Below are 17,844 nucleotides of genomic sequence, written 5' to 3'. Positions count from 1 at the left end.
GGCTCTCAGCCTTATATCTTCTCTGTAAGGGTCAGAAGAGCCTTTTCTATAAGCATCTAAACAGGCCAAGAGAAGAGACTTGAAGATACTGATAATGGGGAAAGGATCCTCAATGAAAGGACCAACAGGATCCCTGTAGAGAATTGTCAACAAGCCCTCGATGTATGGAGAGCTTTCAATCAGTTTTTTTACTGTTTCCTTGGATGAGTGGGCAGACAAGGTCTCTGAATATTTAAGAGAAGATTTTAATATGAATATTAAGTTGAAAAAAAAATCATTAATATCTTCAGAAAGAGATGTCACAACCATAAAAGAAGACTTTTTTTGGTATCTAGAGAACTAAGAGATCATGGCAATTAAAACCATGATAGAAATGAAAAAAAAATTAAAAGAGAAGAAAAAGATAAGGGAATCACTTGTAAAGTGAGACAAAAAGATAGAGAAGTTGAGAGAAAAAAAATATGAAAATGAGAGGATCAGATCTCAGTATCCAACATCTAAATAACAGACTGCCGGGAAGGGGAGACACAGAAATGGGAAACATCAAAGAAGTCTACTCAAGAGAAAAAAATAGAAGACATAAGGTGTACTGGTTGTGCCTGGAAGATGAGATTTCACCTCTCTTTTATGTTTTTCTTTATTTTCCAGATTTTCTGTGATAAGTATCTTTTCGAACTAGAGGGAAATGTGTGGTTTTAATATTACCCACATCGCCCTAAAACATTTAACTCATAGGTGGTCCATTTTCAATAGAACGAAGGTGGAAAAAGCTCATGTCAAAAGGGACAATCTGAGTTCAATTATTTAATCAGAAATTATGTCATCAAGACCAAGGTCAGACTCATGTTCCTGTCTACAGGGAGATACTGGCGTAGGGGGCCACTCCCAAACCAGCCACAGTGCTATGTTGGGTATTTGATTTTTATTCCCATCTGAGCATCTTTGTTACTGAACACTCAGAATTCTCCATGAATCCCCCTTGGGATAAGCCCCTGGCATATCAGAAGAGGAACCATTCTGTTCTACAGTCTTCTACGCATGGATGAGCTGTTCCTGCTCCTCTCATCTACTTCTTCAAGCCTGTATCATATTGTTTCTCTTACAAAAAAGATTTGACTCTTAAAAACCTTCCAGACTCAAGATGGCTTTTTGGTAGCTGCTGACCTTTCGCACTGGGGGCTATCTTGGCAGCTACCTCTTCCTCATCCTGTAAGTTTGTGAGCATATAGTCTCACTGGTGGAAGACGTGAGCATGAGCTCCGGGGCTGGAGAGGGAATGTTGAGGCTTCCAGTTGATTCTGACTATTGTGGTATTTTCTTGGAAGAAAGCCAGTACAGAGATTGAAAGCCAAACTACGGAACACGTATTTGTGATTTAACTTCCACATGCTGGTGTCATTGTAGTTCAGTGGTTATTATTAGCTTGTTATTAACAGTTTGGATGACCAGTATTATGTTTCCATTGTTTAACTTTTTATTATGGAAACATCCAAAAGTAGAGTGGAGGTATCACAGCCCCCCATGCACCCATCAGCTGGCTCCAGCAGTTACCCACTCAGGGTCCACCCTGCTCTAGCTCTGTTCCCACCTGCTTCCAACCCCCACACCCTGGGTTATTTTAAAGCAAATCTCAGGCATCAGATCACTTCATACAAAAATATTTAGTACATAGCTCTAAAGTACAAGTGTTGTTTAAAACAAAGAAGAACCACATTATTATTGCACCTAAAATATCCAGTTACCATCCCTGTCCCCAGTTGTCTCAGATACTGTTTTTATAGGTATTTTTTGAAATCGTGACCCATATAAATCCATACTTCACTTGATATGTTTCTTAAGTATTTTAAAAAATCCCTCCCCATCTCTGCAATTTATTTGTTAAGGAAATGGGGTCATTCTTCCTCTCTACATTTAAAAAAAAAAAAAAGCACAGCACATGAGAAAAATATATTTCATGTCTAATTAAAATCATCTTCTCATCAAGACCCTTCCTGGCTGCTTTAGGTACAATTCCGCTCCCCCCAAACCCTTGGCCCTTTATATCCTCTCGTCCTGTTTTCTTTCTCCTCTTCCACCCAGCGTCCCACACAGCTATATTCCCCGTACACTAATATATTTTCCTTTGCGATATCTGCCTCCTTTCTAGAATGTAAGCTCCATGAAAGCAAGTGTTATGTGTGTTCTGTTCTCTGTTGGATCCCCGGCACCGGGGTTCTGAACGGAGGCACATAAAGGCAGGGCAGAGACAGGGGGAGGCTGGCTTGACGGGGAAGTGGCAGAGGGTCGCAAAGGAGCAAGGAAAGTATCTCCCCACGCTTTGCCTTTTGATTTACATTCTTGTGCTCGCTTTGGCAGCAGCACATATACACTCTCCACCAGCATCAGAGACCCTACAAGGTTTTGGGAGCCGCTCAGGAGATGGCTAGCTTTTGCTTGTCACGCGGGGGTGGAGGGACCTCTCTGTAGCTGCTGACCGGGTCTCTTTGTTGTCTCAAGCTCAGGCCCCGTCAACCATAGGCTGGTTTGACCTGTTTTATTGACAGAACCTGTGTTGTTTGGGGCTACAAGGCTGGTCCATTCAGATCATCACCTGCTGTGTGCAAAGATGCTTTTAACAAGGACAGTAGTCTTGGTTTAGCTCGATTCAAAACCTGTTTCCCAATCTGCAGTGGGGCTGGGCTTCCACTCGGACTGGGGAACTACGCGCCTTCCTGGAATGCGGCAGGAAATGCCCCAGTCACCACTATGAGGTTAGCAGAGTGGCCTCAACCAGGCCTCTCCACTGTACCTTAGTGTTCTTGTCTATAAAATGGGGATAATATCCGTTTACTTCTTCAGGCTCCTTGTGAGTCTTTTCTGCTGTCCGGCAAGGTAGGGGATGGTGGTGCGAATCCTCCAGCAGCAGCATGAGAAGGCAGCATTCTGGCCGCTTCAGGGGACAATGGGGGTAGCAGTGGCTAAGGAGTCAGAAGCCAACCTCTCCTCTGGGCCAGGGAGGGCCACACTAACTAGGGGAGGGAGTGTAGCTGAATCCTGGGGCCCCTTCGCCTGCTGTAGGATAGGGAGAAGAGATGCATCTGATCTGTTCTAGCTGTGTGGAGCTCTAGCCATCCCTCCCCTCCTGGGGGCCTTGGCACCCAGGGCAGAGAGTCCTGGAGCAGAACAAGGGACAGGAAGCCCCACACTGTACTGATTGGGATCCAAAGCATTGCTTGGAGAGCACTTCTAGCTTTGGTTACGAGGTTCTTGCCACACTGACAGCATCACCTGGACAACCCAACCCATGCCTAGTCTGGGTCTGTGCCTTTTCCAGTAAGATAGGAGGTGTCCCGTGATGAGAGCCCACGGCAGTGACGAGGGTTTCATTCGTCAGCCCCTCTTTGCTGTTCCGTTGTGCCCTGGAGAATCACGTCTGGGTCTGTTTGGATAGCATCATGTGTTTGGGTAGAGATTATGATTTTTACTCCTGCTCGTACCAGACTAGTGGATTTACACAATTTTCTGGGTTCTATGAAATCCAGAGGGGACCCCTGACTTTTTTGTTTTTACTTTATGTATCTGTGTGCTGTCCAGTGTGGCAGCCACTAGCCATAGGCAGCTATTTAAGTTTAAATTCAAATTAGTTAAGCAAAAGTTTAAGTCCAGTTCCTCAGTCACGCCAGCCTGCTGCAGGAGTTCAATCAGCGGGTGGGACTGACACCTCCTGGATGAAGTGCGGATGATGGGACGTTTCCATCAGAGCAGAGAGTCCTGTTGAACAACTGTGAGACTTTGCTACTCAATGCTTGAGGAGTGGGTTCGGGGGGAGCTTCAAAGCATCCGGGAGAAAGACAAGTGGCAAACAAAAGCTGCTCTATTGCAGGTTTTTTCCTCACATTCTTCACAGGGTAAAACACTTCTCAAAGGAAATACTTACCTCAGAGGAAGGCTTGAGGTTCCCAGCATTAACCCATTGCAGTAGAAGGTTCCCCCCAAGTGCACTCAACTGCTCAGCCACTTCTCCCTTTTTAGCACATTGTCAGGGACACAAGGTGGCCCCTGCTTAGCCAAGGAGCCAAAACTCCTTTCCTGCCTGATTCCATACTGTGTGGGAAAAGCCTGAGATTAGAAGCTTTCGCAGTGCTGTGTAACTTCTGAGTTAGCGGGAAGGAAAATTCTTAGCACTTTCAATTTGCCATTCATGCTTCTTCTACTAAAAGGAGAAAAAAGAAACCCTTGATAAGACAGATGCTTTCCTAGACCGTGGATTGCATTCTTTTCTGTCCTACCTAGTGGGGTCTCCGTGGTGGAGCCGGCAGCAGGTGGGGTCAAGGGAGGCACCCGGAGCACAGATTTAGGGAGACGCTCAGGCTCAGGTACCAACCTTACAGGGGTCCGAGAGTGATTATCTCCTTCAATTTTGTGTCCTGGGAGCTTGGCTCGCCTCGCCCGAGCCCTGCCAAGGCTGGCTCTGTTTGAGCTCAGGTACCACTGCCCCTCGCAGGCTCACTGTGTGGTTCTGGGGATTCTGGACTTGTGCATAGATGCACCTTTGTGCTGTGTCTACACCTCTTCCCGTGGTGGAACCCCTCAGGTGCCGGGGCGGGGTATCTCTTTGCTCTTTGGATGCCTGGTCCAGAGCAGGGGGACAGATGCGCGGCTCACAGATCATGGAGCAAATCAGCCCACCAGGATCAACTCTGTGAACCAGAGTCAAGAACTCTCCTGACTTAGACTTTTCCACGAACGGTCCAGAGAACGGCCTGCACTGTCCCCTGCCAAGCCTCACATTCCAACACAGCCGAGTCCTCTCATCAGTGTGGCTGCGGTGGTTCTGTTCCCCTACTTGTCCTCACCCAGAGCATCCGTCACCTCCAGCACCAGGCTGAGTTACTGTGCTAGAAAGCTCGGAGGACGGTGCCACCCGTCTTCCACCCCTGCTTCCCCCAGAGTCCATGTCATGTGCCACACGGCAGCTGGACTGTCCTGGGAGCAGGTGGCGGGGCCTGGGTGTGCCATGACCTGGGGAGGAATGGGGCAGAGAAGCAACTGCCTGGGGGCTGGGAGGCTCCTTTGCGAACTCAGTGTGACACGCTTCCCCTCTCTCGTCCCGCAGAGTGTCCTGAAGAAGAGGGATCAAGTGCAAGCGGAGTACGAAGCCAAACTGGAAGCTGTGGCTCTGAGGAAGGAAGACCGCCCCAAGGTCAGGGAGGCTCCCCGGGAGGGCTGGGCCCTTGGGGCTGCAGCCGCAGCTGCCCCGCTGGTGCCAAGTGATATCTTGTCCCTAGATCCGTGCAGCTCAGGTGGTCAGGCCCAGCTGAGCTGTGTTTGTGCTGTGACTGTCCTCCATTTGTTCTCTTTGATGTCGTTTTTCTGGAACTTTCTAACATGTACGTGGGGTTTTCTGCTATTTCCTCAGGGTTGGGTTGGTTGGTTTTTTGTTTTTTGGGGTTTTTGTTTGTTTGGTTTTTTTCTGGTTTTGTTTTGACTTTCAGCTTTGCCATGCAGGGGCAGTTCCTCACTCTGTAAAATGGGGTTGAGGAGAAAGGGGGAAGAACAGTTTAGATCACTGTTCTCAGAAGTGTGGTCTGCTGACTCATCCACGGTTACCGACCCATGACAAGAAAGGTGTAGAAGCTGAGGGTCAGCGGTTTGAGAGCAGGTTGATAGTTGTTGAACCCGCAGCGGGAGTGTTGTCCAACTAGCTCATGTGGAGCGAACTGCTTACGAGTCACACATAGTAGGTCTACGACTTTGTCATACTGGGGGAGAAAAGCTAACAGATAGTGATCCTTTCCCACAGTCTAAGAAGCACTGACTGAGTGTATTTAAGGGCTCTGGGTCCAGACAAAGGATCCTGAGGTAAACACACACATCCCTTGTGTTGCCCTCTGCCATTTGTTGCCTTTTTCTTCCTGGGATAAAACAAGAGAAAAACAAGATTAATAACAGCCAGCATTCAGGTTGGGCATGAAACTGTTGACAGTATCTCACTGATTCCGTACAACAGTCATGCACTTTGAGAGATGAGCAAACCACGGCCCAAGATCTCGAAGTTAGTAAATGTTGCAGCTTCTGACTTCGGAACAGTGCCCCTGTGTTACTGTGCTCCTTTTTGGGTAGTCTTTGGAAAACTTGTATTTGGAAGGTGTAACTGGAAGGTGTGTTTGTTTTCAGAGAAGAGGTGGGGGGAGGGAATGTTATTGAAAAGATTTAAAAAAAGAAAGCTTAATCGCAGGGGTGCACGGTTCAGAGAAATGGACTGGCAGCAGAACAGTTTGTCTCCCTCTGCTTGGTTCCGGCTGCTGGTACAGCTGTGCTGAGACGCACCTGGCAAGGAACCAGCTTTGGAAATTTGTAACCCACACCTCAAAAATGGCACACCTTGACTCCATATAGTGTGTGTGTGTGTGTGTGTGTGTGACACTCACACACATAGATATTGCCTCCCATGATCACCACAATAGCCATCTGTGGCCCAGGGGGAAGGCATTGTTCTTTCCCCATTTCGTGGGTGGGGAATGAGCCACAGAGCAGCTGGGTAAATTGCCTAGCTCTGTGGGTACCCAGGGTCTTTACCCAGTGTGCAGCAGGCCTATAATCCACGTTTGTTGCACTGGTTCATGTGTCACCCATAGTGACCTACACGACAGTGAAGGTACAGCTGATGGAGAGTCAGGTGATAGGGACAGGGACTCTTGTCACTGGCCTGGTGCGTGCCACCGTGATATGGCCAGAAGGCCAGGCACCTCTCATCCGTTCCTCTCACCACAGGTTGGCCTGCTTCTGTCCTGTGTGTAATGAGGGGCCCGTGGGGACCAGCCACACCCTGTCCTCCAGCTGCCTGTTCCCTCGACTAGTTCTGAGCCATTCCTGGGATATTCTGGAACACTTTGCCATTTAAAGGAATGACATGAAATACTGTGTTTGTATATTTTGAACTTTCTTTCTTTTTTAGTAGGCTTCATGCTGGGCTTGAACTCATGCCCTTAAGATTAAGAGTCGGATGCTTAAGCCACCAAGCCACCGATGCACCCTATGAAATTTCATTCTAACAATTTCGCTTTCCGACATAGATAACAAGTCACTTTTCCTGGTGAGGGAGGAAGGGAGAGACAGCAAGTTCTGCAGCTGACCTAGTTGGGGAGATGAAGATCTTGTATTTAAAAGGTGTTGCAGGCACCTGGGTGGCTCAGTGGGTTAAGCCTCTGCTTTTGGCTCAGGTCATGATCCCAGGGTCCTGGGTTCAAGCCCCGCATCGGGCTCTCTGCTCAGCAAGGACCCTGCTTCCTCCTCTGTCTCTGCCTGCCTCTCTGCCTACTTGTGACCTCTGACTCTCTCTCTGACAAATAGATAAATAAAATCTTTTTTAAAAAATTTAAATAAATAAAAGGTGTTCCGTCAGCATTCATCCCTGCTCAGCACTGAATACAAGCTTTCTCGGAGGCTGGTTTGTCATTTAATATGTGTTCTGCTCTGTACGGAACAGTTCCTTTGTAAAGACAGGAGCTGAAGGTTATGACTAATAGGCCAAGTGGAATGCGGACTGTGCCGTGGCGTGCTGGCTGCCTAAGGTTGCACCACCTGGGAGCAGATGGAGCCGAGGCAGCAGTGGTTTCTGGCTCCCACGTTCCACCCAGCCAAGCTGCTGGGCTCCTGCCTTGTTGCTGTATGCTCCCTGCCGGCCTGGGTGACCCCGTGGGTGTTGAAATCTTCTTGCTGCTGCTGTTTCCACCTTCCTAAAGCATCACCCATAAGACACCCTCCCTTGACCACAGGAGTTCTTAGAAGAGGGGGAAGGGTTTCTTCCCAGCCAGGGAGACTAACCAGGACGTCTGAACATGCTTACATTCTCTCAGCACACTGTGGGGAGGCAGTCTTGGTCTTCCAGCTCTCTGGTGGGGTGCTGAGCCACGCCCATGTTAATTTTGCCCGTAGTTAGATGGTGGTAATTAACCAAACGGGCTCTCAGTTGCTGGTGCACCAGTGAGTGTTATCTCCTGGTGGGAGCGGCAGAAATTGGGCCACCAGCAACTACGTTGGGGGGCAGCGGAGGGCTCCGTTGGTGGCCTTCCCCAGTGAGTAAGGGTTTGGTTGAAAGAGAGAGGATTTAGACCTAGACAGCCCTGGGTTCAAATCCCAGCTCTGTCCTCCAGCCTGGACTGGTTTGCTCATTAGTCCTTGTAGGCTTCCTGCTGTGAAGGTCAGCATAGTGTCTTATGTAGAAACAGGCTCCGTGGAGGGGCCTCGGCTTCCCATTCCAGCTCCGCCTGTCTCCAGGAGGAATGCTGACTGTGAACTTTGTTTTTTCCTGGTCTGTTGCCCTTATGGCTTTTTTTTTTTTTTTTTAATTTTTGCTTAATTCTTTTTTTTTTTTTTTTTCACTGTATTGTTTGGGCACGATGACCTTGTGTTCTAAAGTTTCCCCTTCCCAGCCCTCCCGAATGCCTGTCCTCCACTGCAGCCCATCAGCAGGTGAATGTTTGCTGTGTTTTGTTGTTTTGTCTGGTTTTGAGCTCTGCTGAGAGCTGCTATTGGCAAGAGAAGGCAGGGCGTCAGGAAGTGGGTCAGCACGGATTCTTACCCCAAAGACCCAGTGGGCCCTGCTGTCCATGACGAGAGCAGGAACAAGACTGCTCACAGGTTCGATGGGGCACCCGGGTGGCTCAGTTGGTGAAGCGGCTGCCTTTGGCTCAGGTCGTGATCCCAGGGTCCTGGGATGGAGCCCCAGGTCAGGCTCCCTGCTCAGCAGAGACCCTGCTTCTCTCTCTCCCTCGACTTGCTGCTCTCTTTCTGTCAAAGAAATAAAATTTCTAAAAAAAAAAAAAAAAAAAAAAAAAAAGATTGCTCACAGGTTGGTCCCAGGGATGCCGGGAAGGAAAGGATTCTTACCTGAAGACGGGCGGTTTTCACAGGGCTCTGGGCACGTTAACAACATCTGAGGGTCTTAGCAAGCCTAGGTGCTTGCCTTGTTTTGAGGCTGAAGTCTTGCAGAGTTGCTCTAAAGAGAGAGGGAAAGTTGGTTTCTGTGAAGCCGGGAAGTGGTATCAGAATCCGATCACTTCTCCAAAACCCGGCAGAAAGAAATGGCCTTGTGGGTCTCCACAGCCCGCTCTATGAATTTCACACCAGAGAGGCCATGTGAGGAGGAAGGAGAGGTGTCCTGTGGCCCCCGCTGCTGACTGTGGCGAGGCCATGTGCAGGGATGGGCCGAGAGGATCACAGAATTCAAAGTTTTGCTTTGTTTTTAGGGTTGAGAAAAGTCAGCAGAGCCTGAGGGGGTTTCTTCTCTGGTGAGGGGACCTTCGGATTATGCGGACTTGGCTTTTCTCGTTTGAACTTTGAGGTCAGAGCAGTGACAGGCATTTAGTGGGCTGCCTTACGTTGCGCTTGTCAGGGGGCCAGACTCATGTAAATCTTCACATGTGAACCTCCCCACCCCGGAATCCAGAGTGGGTATCAGAGCTGTTACTAGACACAATGAGGAATTGCATTTAAAACTGGCTGGGAGCTCACACACTAACCTGAACAGTAAGAGTAAACCATGGAGGGAAGTTGCACATTTTACTCCATTCTGTGACGGGCTCTTTTCAGTGCTAATCTATTCGCGTGATTCCAGAAAGAACAAAGGAGGGGTGCCAAGGGAGAATACAAAAATCTTACAGTTATCTTCAAACAATAAAAAGAAGTGGAGGGGTTGGGGAAGCATGCTGTTTTAAGCCCTGACCCATAAGTGGCCTTGTCGTAGGTCCGGCAGGTGAAGAAGCTGCTGGAAACATGTAGTGTTGTCTTGGAGGTGAGAAGGTGCGTCACGTGGAAAAGGGTAGGAGCAGAGAACAGGATGTACTGAGCTGTTGCTTCCTTGACTGAGCAGAGGTAGGGAAGGGGACTGGAGCTCAGGGTCGCTTGCACACACCTTGAAGACCATGGACCTTGCAGAGCTCTTTGAACCCCCAGCATAGTGACCGTGCTGGGCCGGGGAATGTGGCCGGGAGCAAGAACTCTCGTTCTAAAGCGAGATGGGGGCAAGGAGACTTCTTCATGTGGAGCTTCTACAGACCCGAGAGTTTTGTGAAGTCATCTGTCATTTTCAGACACGTCCGTCAGATGAGTGAAGAGAGACGTGCCTGATGTCTCCCCATTCTCTCCATGGTGGCTGCCATCCTAGCCTGGGGTAGAAAGCCAGCGGTCACATCAGCCAAGAAATGGCAGGACCCTGTCACCTTCCTTATGTTGTTCCTGCAACACCTTCTATAATGTCCTTATTCGCATTGTACAGATGAGGCGTCCGGGCTCAGGGGAATTACGCAGTATACGTGACAAAGCTAACAAGGCGTGGAACTGGACTTGGTTCTTGGATGTGTCTGGTTCCGATGTTAGAACCCTTCATCCCCACTCTGGGGCTCCCAGCAAGCCTTGCTCCATTGAGGTAGAGGTTCCGGCTATTGTGTGTGTAGATTAAACTAGTGGAGCTGGGGGAGAGAATGTAGACCTTCTCTTGGGTCTTCATCTCTGTGTCTCTGAGCTCCTTCCAGTCATCAGGGAGGTGAGCTCATGGCTCCTCTATTCTCAGTGCGCCTGTCCTCTGCCTGGCTTGAGCACTCACTTCTTCCTCCTTACCGGCCCTTCTCTGAAATTTGTTTCTGTGTGTGTGTGTATGTGTGTTTAAAGCATTCTTTCAGGGTACCAGTACCTTCCTATTTGCCCAGTTCAGTAGCCTCTTATTGATCTTTAGCCCTGTCTCAGTGTTTTCTCAACTTTTTTTCATCTCTGACTCACGTAGAAAATGAAAATATTTGTATAGTAAACCTGGACAGACAGGACAGATTGCTTGAAATGAGGTGACCAGCTGGGGATCGATACTGTTTATTCACACAGCACCAGTGAGGAAGCTCTGCCCCACCTTTCCCTCAGCACACATGGCTGAGAAGACTACCATCTTGAACTGATTTTGTCATTGGTCCTGAGACCTGTCCCATACAGCCAGAACCTTCTCTCTTCCCCCAAGCCTTGGGATCATGTCTGCCTTATATAATATTTAGGGACTTTATTAACCTACTGTCATCAAGGGAGCAGATAATGTGATAACTCCAGCCTAACTCCAAGAAAGAAATTTAGGTATTTATATTGTATGGCCTAGAAATGCCTGGTACATGGCAGAGCTCATTTTTTAGATGAGTGTTGAACGAATTTGCTTCCCACCCTGCTCCCCAACACACAAAAATGCTTAAGCTCATCCCACATTACCCTTCTCCCATCGCTCCAACAACCCATATTCTGTAATGGAAATTCTCATGAGAGAGAAGGGAGCCATTGTGGAAAATACAACCTTGTCTCTATTTAGAAATGTTGTCTTTTGAGGGCCCACCTGGTAGTTTCTTGTTGGTGTCTTATGATAAGCGATAGCCTAGCATTGAGTAATTCTATCTCAACATCCTTCAGACACAAGATACCACAACTCTAATGACACCTCGGTCAAAAAATTAAAACATTGAGCTGAGCGAAGCTGGATGTTCCTGGTCAGTGAACCGATTGTCACAAGGACACCATCCAGAAAGAGACAAAAGTGAGAAGAATGCCAGTCACCTTCCTCTTCATTAAGTTGGGAATCTTCAGCTGGTCTCTTCGGAAGGCTCATCCCAATTCCCACTTCCTCTTCATCTCTTCCTTTTAGCCCTTCCCCCTCTCCTCCTCCTAACCTCTAACCTCTCCTCCTCCTAATCCACGTGTTTCTGTGGCTCCGCCTACCCTGCCTTACTTCCTGCTTCTGTGCTCATCTTTCTGGGTCACCTCTGCTGATCCCTGTACTAACCCTACACATTTAGGCTTCTCCATGAATTCTAACCTTCAACCACCACCCCCAACCTCCTCTGTGATTTCCCCATATATTAAAAAATTTTGAATCATGGCAGAACACACATAAACAAAATTACCACCTTCACTGTTCTTCAGCTTACAGTTCAGTAGTGTTAAGTAAATCCACAGTGTTGTGCAATGGAGCTCCAAAACTCTTTTCATCTTGGGGAACTGAGACTGTAGCCGTGAAACACATCCCCATTTCCTCTCTCCCAGGCCCCTGGCAACCACTGTTGTGCTTTCTGTCTCTGTAGGTCTGACTACTACCTCTTAGAAGTAGAGTCATATAATATTTGTCTTTTGGTAACTGCCTTATTTCGCTTAGCCTGATGTCCTCAAGGTTCATCTGTGTTGTAGCTTGTGTCAGCATTTCCTTCCTCTTGAAGGCTGAATTACACCCCACCGTTGTATATACCCCTTTTTGTTTACCCGTCCATCCGTGGACAGACACTTGAGTCGCTTCTGCCTTTGTTGTCATTTTGTTGTTGTTGTCCTCATCACTGTTGGTAGCCATCTTAATGGATGTGCAGTGGTTCTCACTGGGGTTTTGAATTGCATTTCCCTAGTGATTGGTGACAGGGAGCACCTTTTCCTATGTCCACTGGCCATTCATAGATCTTCTCTGCATAAATGTCTATTCACATCCTTTACTTATATTAAATAAGGTTGCTGTTGAGTTGTCTCTGTCTCTTCTGTGGGGGGGGGGCTCCCCCTTCCCATGGCTGTAGCAGGCCCCTTTCTCTGGTCTGTGCACCCGCCCTTTATCCTGAGCCCTCCGATGTGCTGCTGCCCCTCTGGCCACCCAGACTACAGACTACAGAGGCTCCCCTCTGACTTCCTGTATCTTATTTCTCACATGCAGCTTGTTGCCACATCTGTCAGGACTGTCTCCACCAGCCTGGCCTGATCTGTCCTCTACCTCATGCTGTTAGAGCCACCACCCCGGTTCCACGGTGCCCGGGTGATCTCATGCCAATATATTTTGGTTTTGACTCATCTCTGATCTCTGGTAAAATCTCAGGGTAAGGTAGCCTGGGTGAAGAGTGGTGGAAAGCTTGAATGAATGTATTTAATAGTATTTCATATTTGAGGGGGAAAAAAACTTTTTATATGACATGGAATGAAGTTCATAACATTTGTTCTTGACTGGGGTGTGCTGCGCACGTGGCAGATTATCTTTTCTGAGCAGCAATTTATAATATTGACGCTGATCGAAATGTTGAAATATTTGTGGAGCATTTAATCTATGCCAGACACTAAATATTTTATATATAATATCTTGTTTAGCCTCATAACAACCTTAGGAGGTGGTTGGTGTTATCCAGAAATGGAAGCTGCGGCTGGAGAGGCCCCAGGTCACCCATCGAGGTGGTTGTAGATGTGGTATTTCAACTCTGGAAATCTGGCTCTAGAGCTTTCTGTATAGTTATAGGAAGCACAAGGCTTTTCTAATTTCCCAAAGGGGGGGGGGCACATGTTAAGTGGAACTGAGAAAACCTGGACTCAGGAACCCAGGCTTCTCATCTCCTTACTGCCTCCCTCTGCCCACCGCCATCTTGCCGGCCGGGGTTCTCTGTCTGTCCTCCGTGGGCACTGTGGCCTGTGAGGATTCCTGAGGTGGGTCCAGATACAGCCTCTCCTCTCTCACTTGCATGTGCTGTCACTCCAGAGAGCCCTCCCCCTGTCGGTTGCCTCAGTGGTGTTTATTTTTTTTTAAAGATGTATTTATTTGAGAGCATAAGAGCACGTGTGCAAGAGCAGGGGGAGGGGCAGAAGGAGAGAGAGAACCTCAAGCAGACTCTCTGCTCAGCACGGAGCCCATCCAGGCCTTGATCTCACAACCCTGAGATCACAACTTGAGCTGAAATCAAGAGTCCGCGGCCTGAGTGGTCTTTCTTCAGGAGGCGCGATCCCTCCTCCAAGCTGGACTCGCCTGCCCTTCAGCTCCCCTCCGCCGCATGCTTACCACCAGGCTCAGAGTGAGGCGAGAGTACCGGTACCCCCTCCCCAGAGCGTGCAGCCCTGCTCACTTCTTCCCAGCTAGACTGTCGGCAGCAGCCTGAGATAAGACCGGCCGCCGGACCCCGAAGCCCCGCGGTCTCTCTCTGTGCCAAGCACAGACTGCAGTGTGAAGATCATGGGTTACTGATGTTTCCCCAGTGGAGGCTCCGGCCATCATAAAATCCAGGGCTGTGGTTTTGACTCTTCATTTTTGTGGGTCCCCCAGAGTTCCCGTCTTCAGAACAGACCCAGGAGCTGGACCCTTTGGATCACAGGCCCTGGCCTTCCTCTTCTCCCTGGGCCTTGATGCAGTTCTCTTTTCAGAGCTTTGCTTTTCCTGCTGGCCACAGCGCTTTTGTTAAGCAAAAGGGAAGTTGCTCCAGGGAACTTGCACCCGGTGCTAAAAATGAGCAGCGGCTGGGAGAGGAGTAAGGGAGCTGGACGGTGTCTGCAGGGGAGTGAGGCCCAGAGACACCGGCTCGCTGGGCCTCCACGGAGGCTGGTTCCCTGCATGTTTGTGGGGAAGGCTCTGGAGGGGCGAGGGCGGGGGCGGGTGGGGGCTTCACCGGTTCTTCAGTTTCCTCTGAGTTGGACAGCAGTGATGGGTGACTGCGGTCAGGACGTCAGAAGAAAAAGTCAGGTCCTCTTTCTTCTTCCAGAGGCTAGGTGCTTTGGAAAAGGCTTTTCTTCCTCTTTGAAGGAAAGTTCCTTTTTTAAAAATTGCCCGGGATGCCTCCCTCTGGCTTTCTGTCCAGCTCCTCCTGCCTCACCCAATTTCAGACCCCGTGCCAGGCCTGTGACGCCCCAGCCCCAGGCTGCTCACTTCCCTTGCTCTGCATCCTGCAGCCGTCTGCATAGGACCTGGGGGGCCCTCGGCACTTCTGGAAGCCCCAAACGTGTCGGGCTCCCACAGCCTTGGCCCTCCCTTTATTGACTTCTCTGGGTCCTCCCCTTACCCATGAGGCCTGGGGAGAGAACTTCCCTGGTGGGTAGAGATTGACCCCTGATGGCAACCCATGGCTTGAAGCCATTTGTGATCATAGATGCTAGCACTCAGAACACTCAAGTCCTCATTTGTTGTCACGAAGCACCTGGCATGTGGGTGTTTGACCCGGTTTTAGGCTCGTCCACCCCTGGGGCACCTGCAGGGCCCTGTGGAGCTCTTGAGTGAGGAGAGGAGCCAGCTTTGTGCTCTGGGGACCCGGGTAAGCCATAAGGTCCTCTGACTGTGACAGAGTTCCATTTTTGAGAAAGTCTTCTAAACTTCTTTAGGAAAACCTTGAGGGGCAATTGGATGGGTTAGTTGGTAAAGCATCTGCCTTCGGCTCAGGTCATGATCTCAGGGTCCTGGGATCAAGCCCCATGTCAGACTCCTTGCTCAGCGGGGAGTCTGCTTCTCCCTCTGCCCAGTGCTCCCCCTGCTTCTTCTGCTCTCTCTCTCACTCTCTCTGTGTCAAATAAATAAAATCTTAAGAAGAAGAGAAAAACTTGAAATAGCCCACTGTATTTTTCTTCATCTTCGTATTTCAGATTCTTTTGACACACATAAATGATTTTCCTTCCATTTCCTCAGAATTCCCTAACCTAAACTCATGATTTTTGATTATCTGCAACCTGGGGTTGCGTAAATCGGTCTCAAGTTGATTTGTGATGTGGGGTTCAGAGGAAGAAGTGGGCTGATAGTCTTATGTGTGTAGTTAATTGTGTGATTAATGATGGTAGCTGTTATCAGATGTCACAGGTGATGGAGTAGTTCCTGTGATGTGGGGAAACCTTTTCTGTTTTCACTTATCGGACTGAGGAGAATGGCAGGGGCACTGCCAAATGCTACTGTATGTTTGCAGAATTTACACACATTTTTACATACAGATGGGGAAAAAGGAGGAACCAAACGTCTATGACTCTGAAGTGCAGGGTTTCCTCTCCCTGTTTGTAAATAGGGGGGTGTTTCCCCCATGAGTCTCCGTTGTGCTTGGGTGGGTTTGGAGAGTTGGGTCAGGATAGCACTTTTAGTCCTGAAAACCCAAGGCCCTTCCTTCAGTTAAATGCCCCCCCCCCCCCCCCCCCCGTGGAGGGGCTGTGTTCACAGCGTTGCATGTAGGGATTTGGCCTTTCACAAGGGAGCTTAAGGAATGGGGTCACCAGTTCCACATCCTAAGTCCCCCTTTCCACTTTCCCCTCCCAGGTGCCTGCGGACGTTGAGAAATGTCAGGACCGGATGGAGTGTTTCAATGCAGACCTGAAAGCCGACATGGAGAGATGGCAGAACAACAAGAGGCAGGACTTCCGGCAGCTGCTCATGGGAATGGCAGACAAGAACATCCAGTATTATGAGAAGGTACGGAGCGTGCCGGCAAGACCCCAGGCCTCCCGTGGAGGAAGCCCTCGGAGTAGCCGGAGCCTTTTGCGAGGGCCAGCCAGCCCCACCTGCTTCCCTGATTTTGTGTGTCTGGTCTTAGTGACCACCCGCTCACTGTGCAGGTCACGTTGCGGGGGAGGCTGCCCCCACTGTGCAAGTTGGGGTGCTGGGTTTGGAAGCAGAGCCCCTCCCCCTCCCGTGGCACTTGTGGAAGAGGCACTTTTCTCTGCTGTGCCCTTTGGGCCTGGGGCCAGCTGCTTCCCAGAGTCCGAGACTTGCCTGTGAGCTTGTTCCAGGTAAGGAGGCTTTGAGGTAACCCCAGGCTGCTGTCTGGTTCTATATACAGGGGTTCCTCACTCTCGTAGTGCCATAGAACAGTATTATCAAAATACTGTTCAGTTGTTTTTAAGACTTCAAAATACTATTTATAAATAGCTTCCCCCAAAGTATGTAGGATTAGAAGGGAAAACTTTAAAAACAGGGTTTTTTTTCCAGAATCCCTTTGATTGGTAGAGTTGTACCCCTGCCTTGTCTTTCTGTCTCTCTCTCTCATACACACACACACACACACACATACACACACACATATGCACACACAACCCACGGAGGGCACTCATCAAACTCCAGCAAAGTCTCCTCAATCAGGTTTTGCTCCTGGCCTAGCTAAACCCAGATCGTTTCCGCTGAGAAATCCTAAGATTCCTTGAAAACCTAAAGTGAGAGATGAAACATGGCCCAGTCACAATTCCCTAAGTATCTGTAGACGTGAAACCATGTGGGGTAAACATTGGCTCAGCTAGTCCCTCTGCGATTCCAGAAACGCGTCCTCAGCCCAGGCTAGAAGAATCCGTATCTTCTGAAGGCTTCGTGTCTACATTTTTCTTTGGAGGAGAACTAGGGAGAACAGCCACAGAATAGCCATAGTGGCCAGGCCTTTGGAAGGACTGTTTGAGAGGGAGAGGGGAAGGTGCCGGTCTCTGTTCCCTAGGACCATTTCTGTAGAGCCCCTGCTGTGTCTGCTGACCCTAAGCTAGATGCTGTGCATATGTCACCTCCTTAAATTTAACCCCCTCCCATATGTTGTGAAGAAGGTTTTCTGACTCTCCATATGAAGCTGAAGAAACAGAAGCTCAGTAAGTTTTTAAGACTGCCCCAGGTGACACAGCTTGAGTGACTGAACTAGGGTCAGACTGGGTTCTGCTGAGGCCACAAGTCTGAAAGCTCCCACTCACACACATTGTTGGTATGGTAGTCAGGGGACATGCATCTTTGGGACCAGTCATGACTCCCCCAAAGATAGAGAGATCCCTCCGTGCAAAGCCAAGGCTTCATTCCTCCACTGGCTGTGCCTTAAGCAGGGCGGCTCTCTGTGTCTCCCTCTTCCCCGTAAAACAGATTGTGGAGACACAGTGAAACGATGCATCCCCAAGTCCCTAGGTGCCACTCGGTAGATAGTCCGTAAGTGGTACTACCTTCCCGGATCCCCTCCCCTTCCCTCCCACTGCACGGAAGCCCACGTGCTGGCATGTGTCCATCGCTCCTCCCCATGACTGATCCCAGCACTCCCAAGGCCCCGGCCCCAGAACTCAAACCCAGAGCTTATGTCTTCCCAGATACCACGAATAGGGGCCTTGTCTCAGGGCTGCCAC

General features: G+C 49.3%; 1 protein-coding gene across 1 annotated transcript in view; it reads left to right on the top strand.

Annotated features, from left to right (window-relative positions):
• Positions 1-17,844, top strand: part of SNX30 (sorting nexin family member 30) — a 110,077-nt gene that overhangs the window by 84,463 nt on the left and 7,770 nt on the right. The window contains exons 7-8 of the mRNA XM_059142953.1: positions 5,096-5,182; positions 16,022-16,174. Of these exons, the coding sequence (XP_058998936.1) occupies positions 5,096-5,182; positions 16,022-16,174 (240 nt within the window). The remainder of the gene's footprint in view (positions 1-5,095; positions 5,183-16,021; positions 16,175-17,844) is intronic.

Source organism: Mustela lutreola, chromosome 12 (assembly GCF_030435805.1).
Source record: "Mustela lutreola isolate mMusLut2 chromosome 12, mMusLut2.pri, whole genome shotgun sequence".
NCBI classification, from domain to species: domain Eukaryota; kingdom Metazoa; phylum Chordata; class Mammalia; order Carnivora; family Mustelidae; genus Mustela; species Mustela lutreola.
The sequence above is the reverse complement of the archived record's forward strand: the minus strand, read 5'-3'. Positions and strand labels throughout refer to the sequence as shown.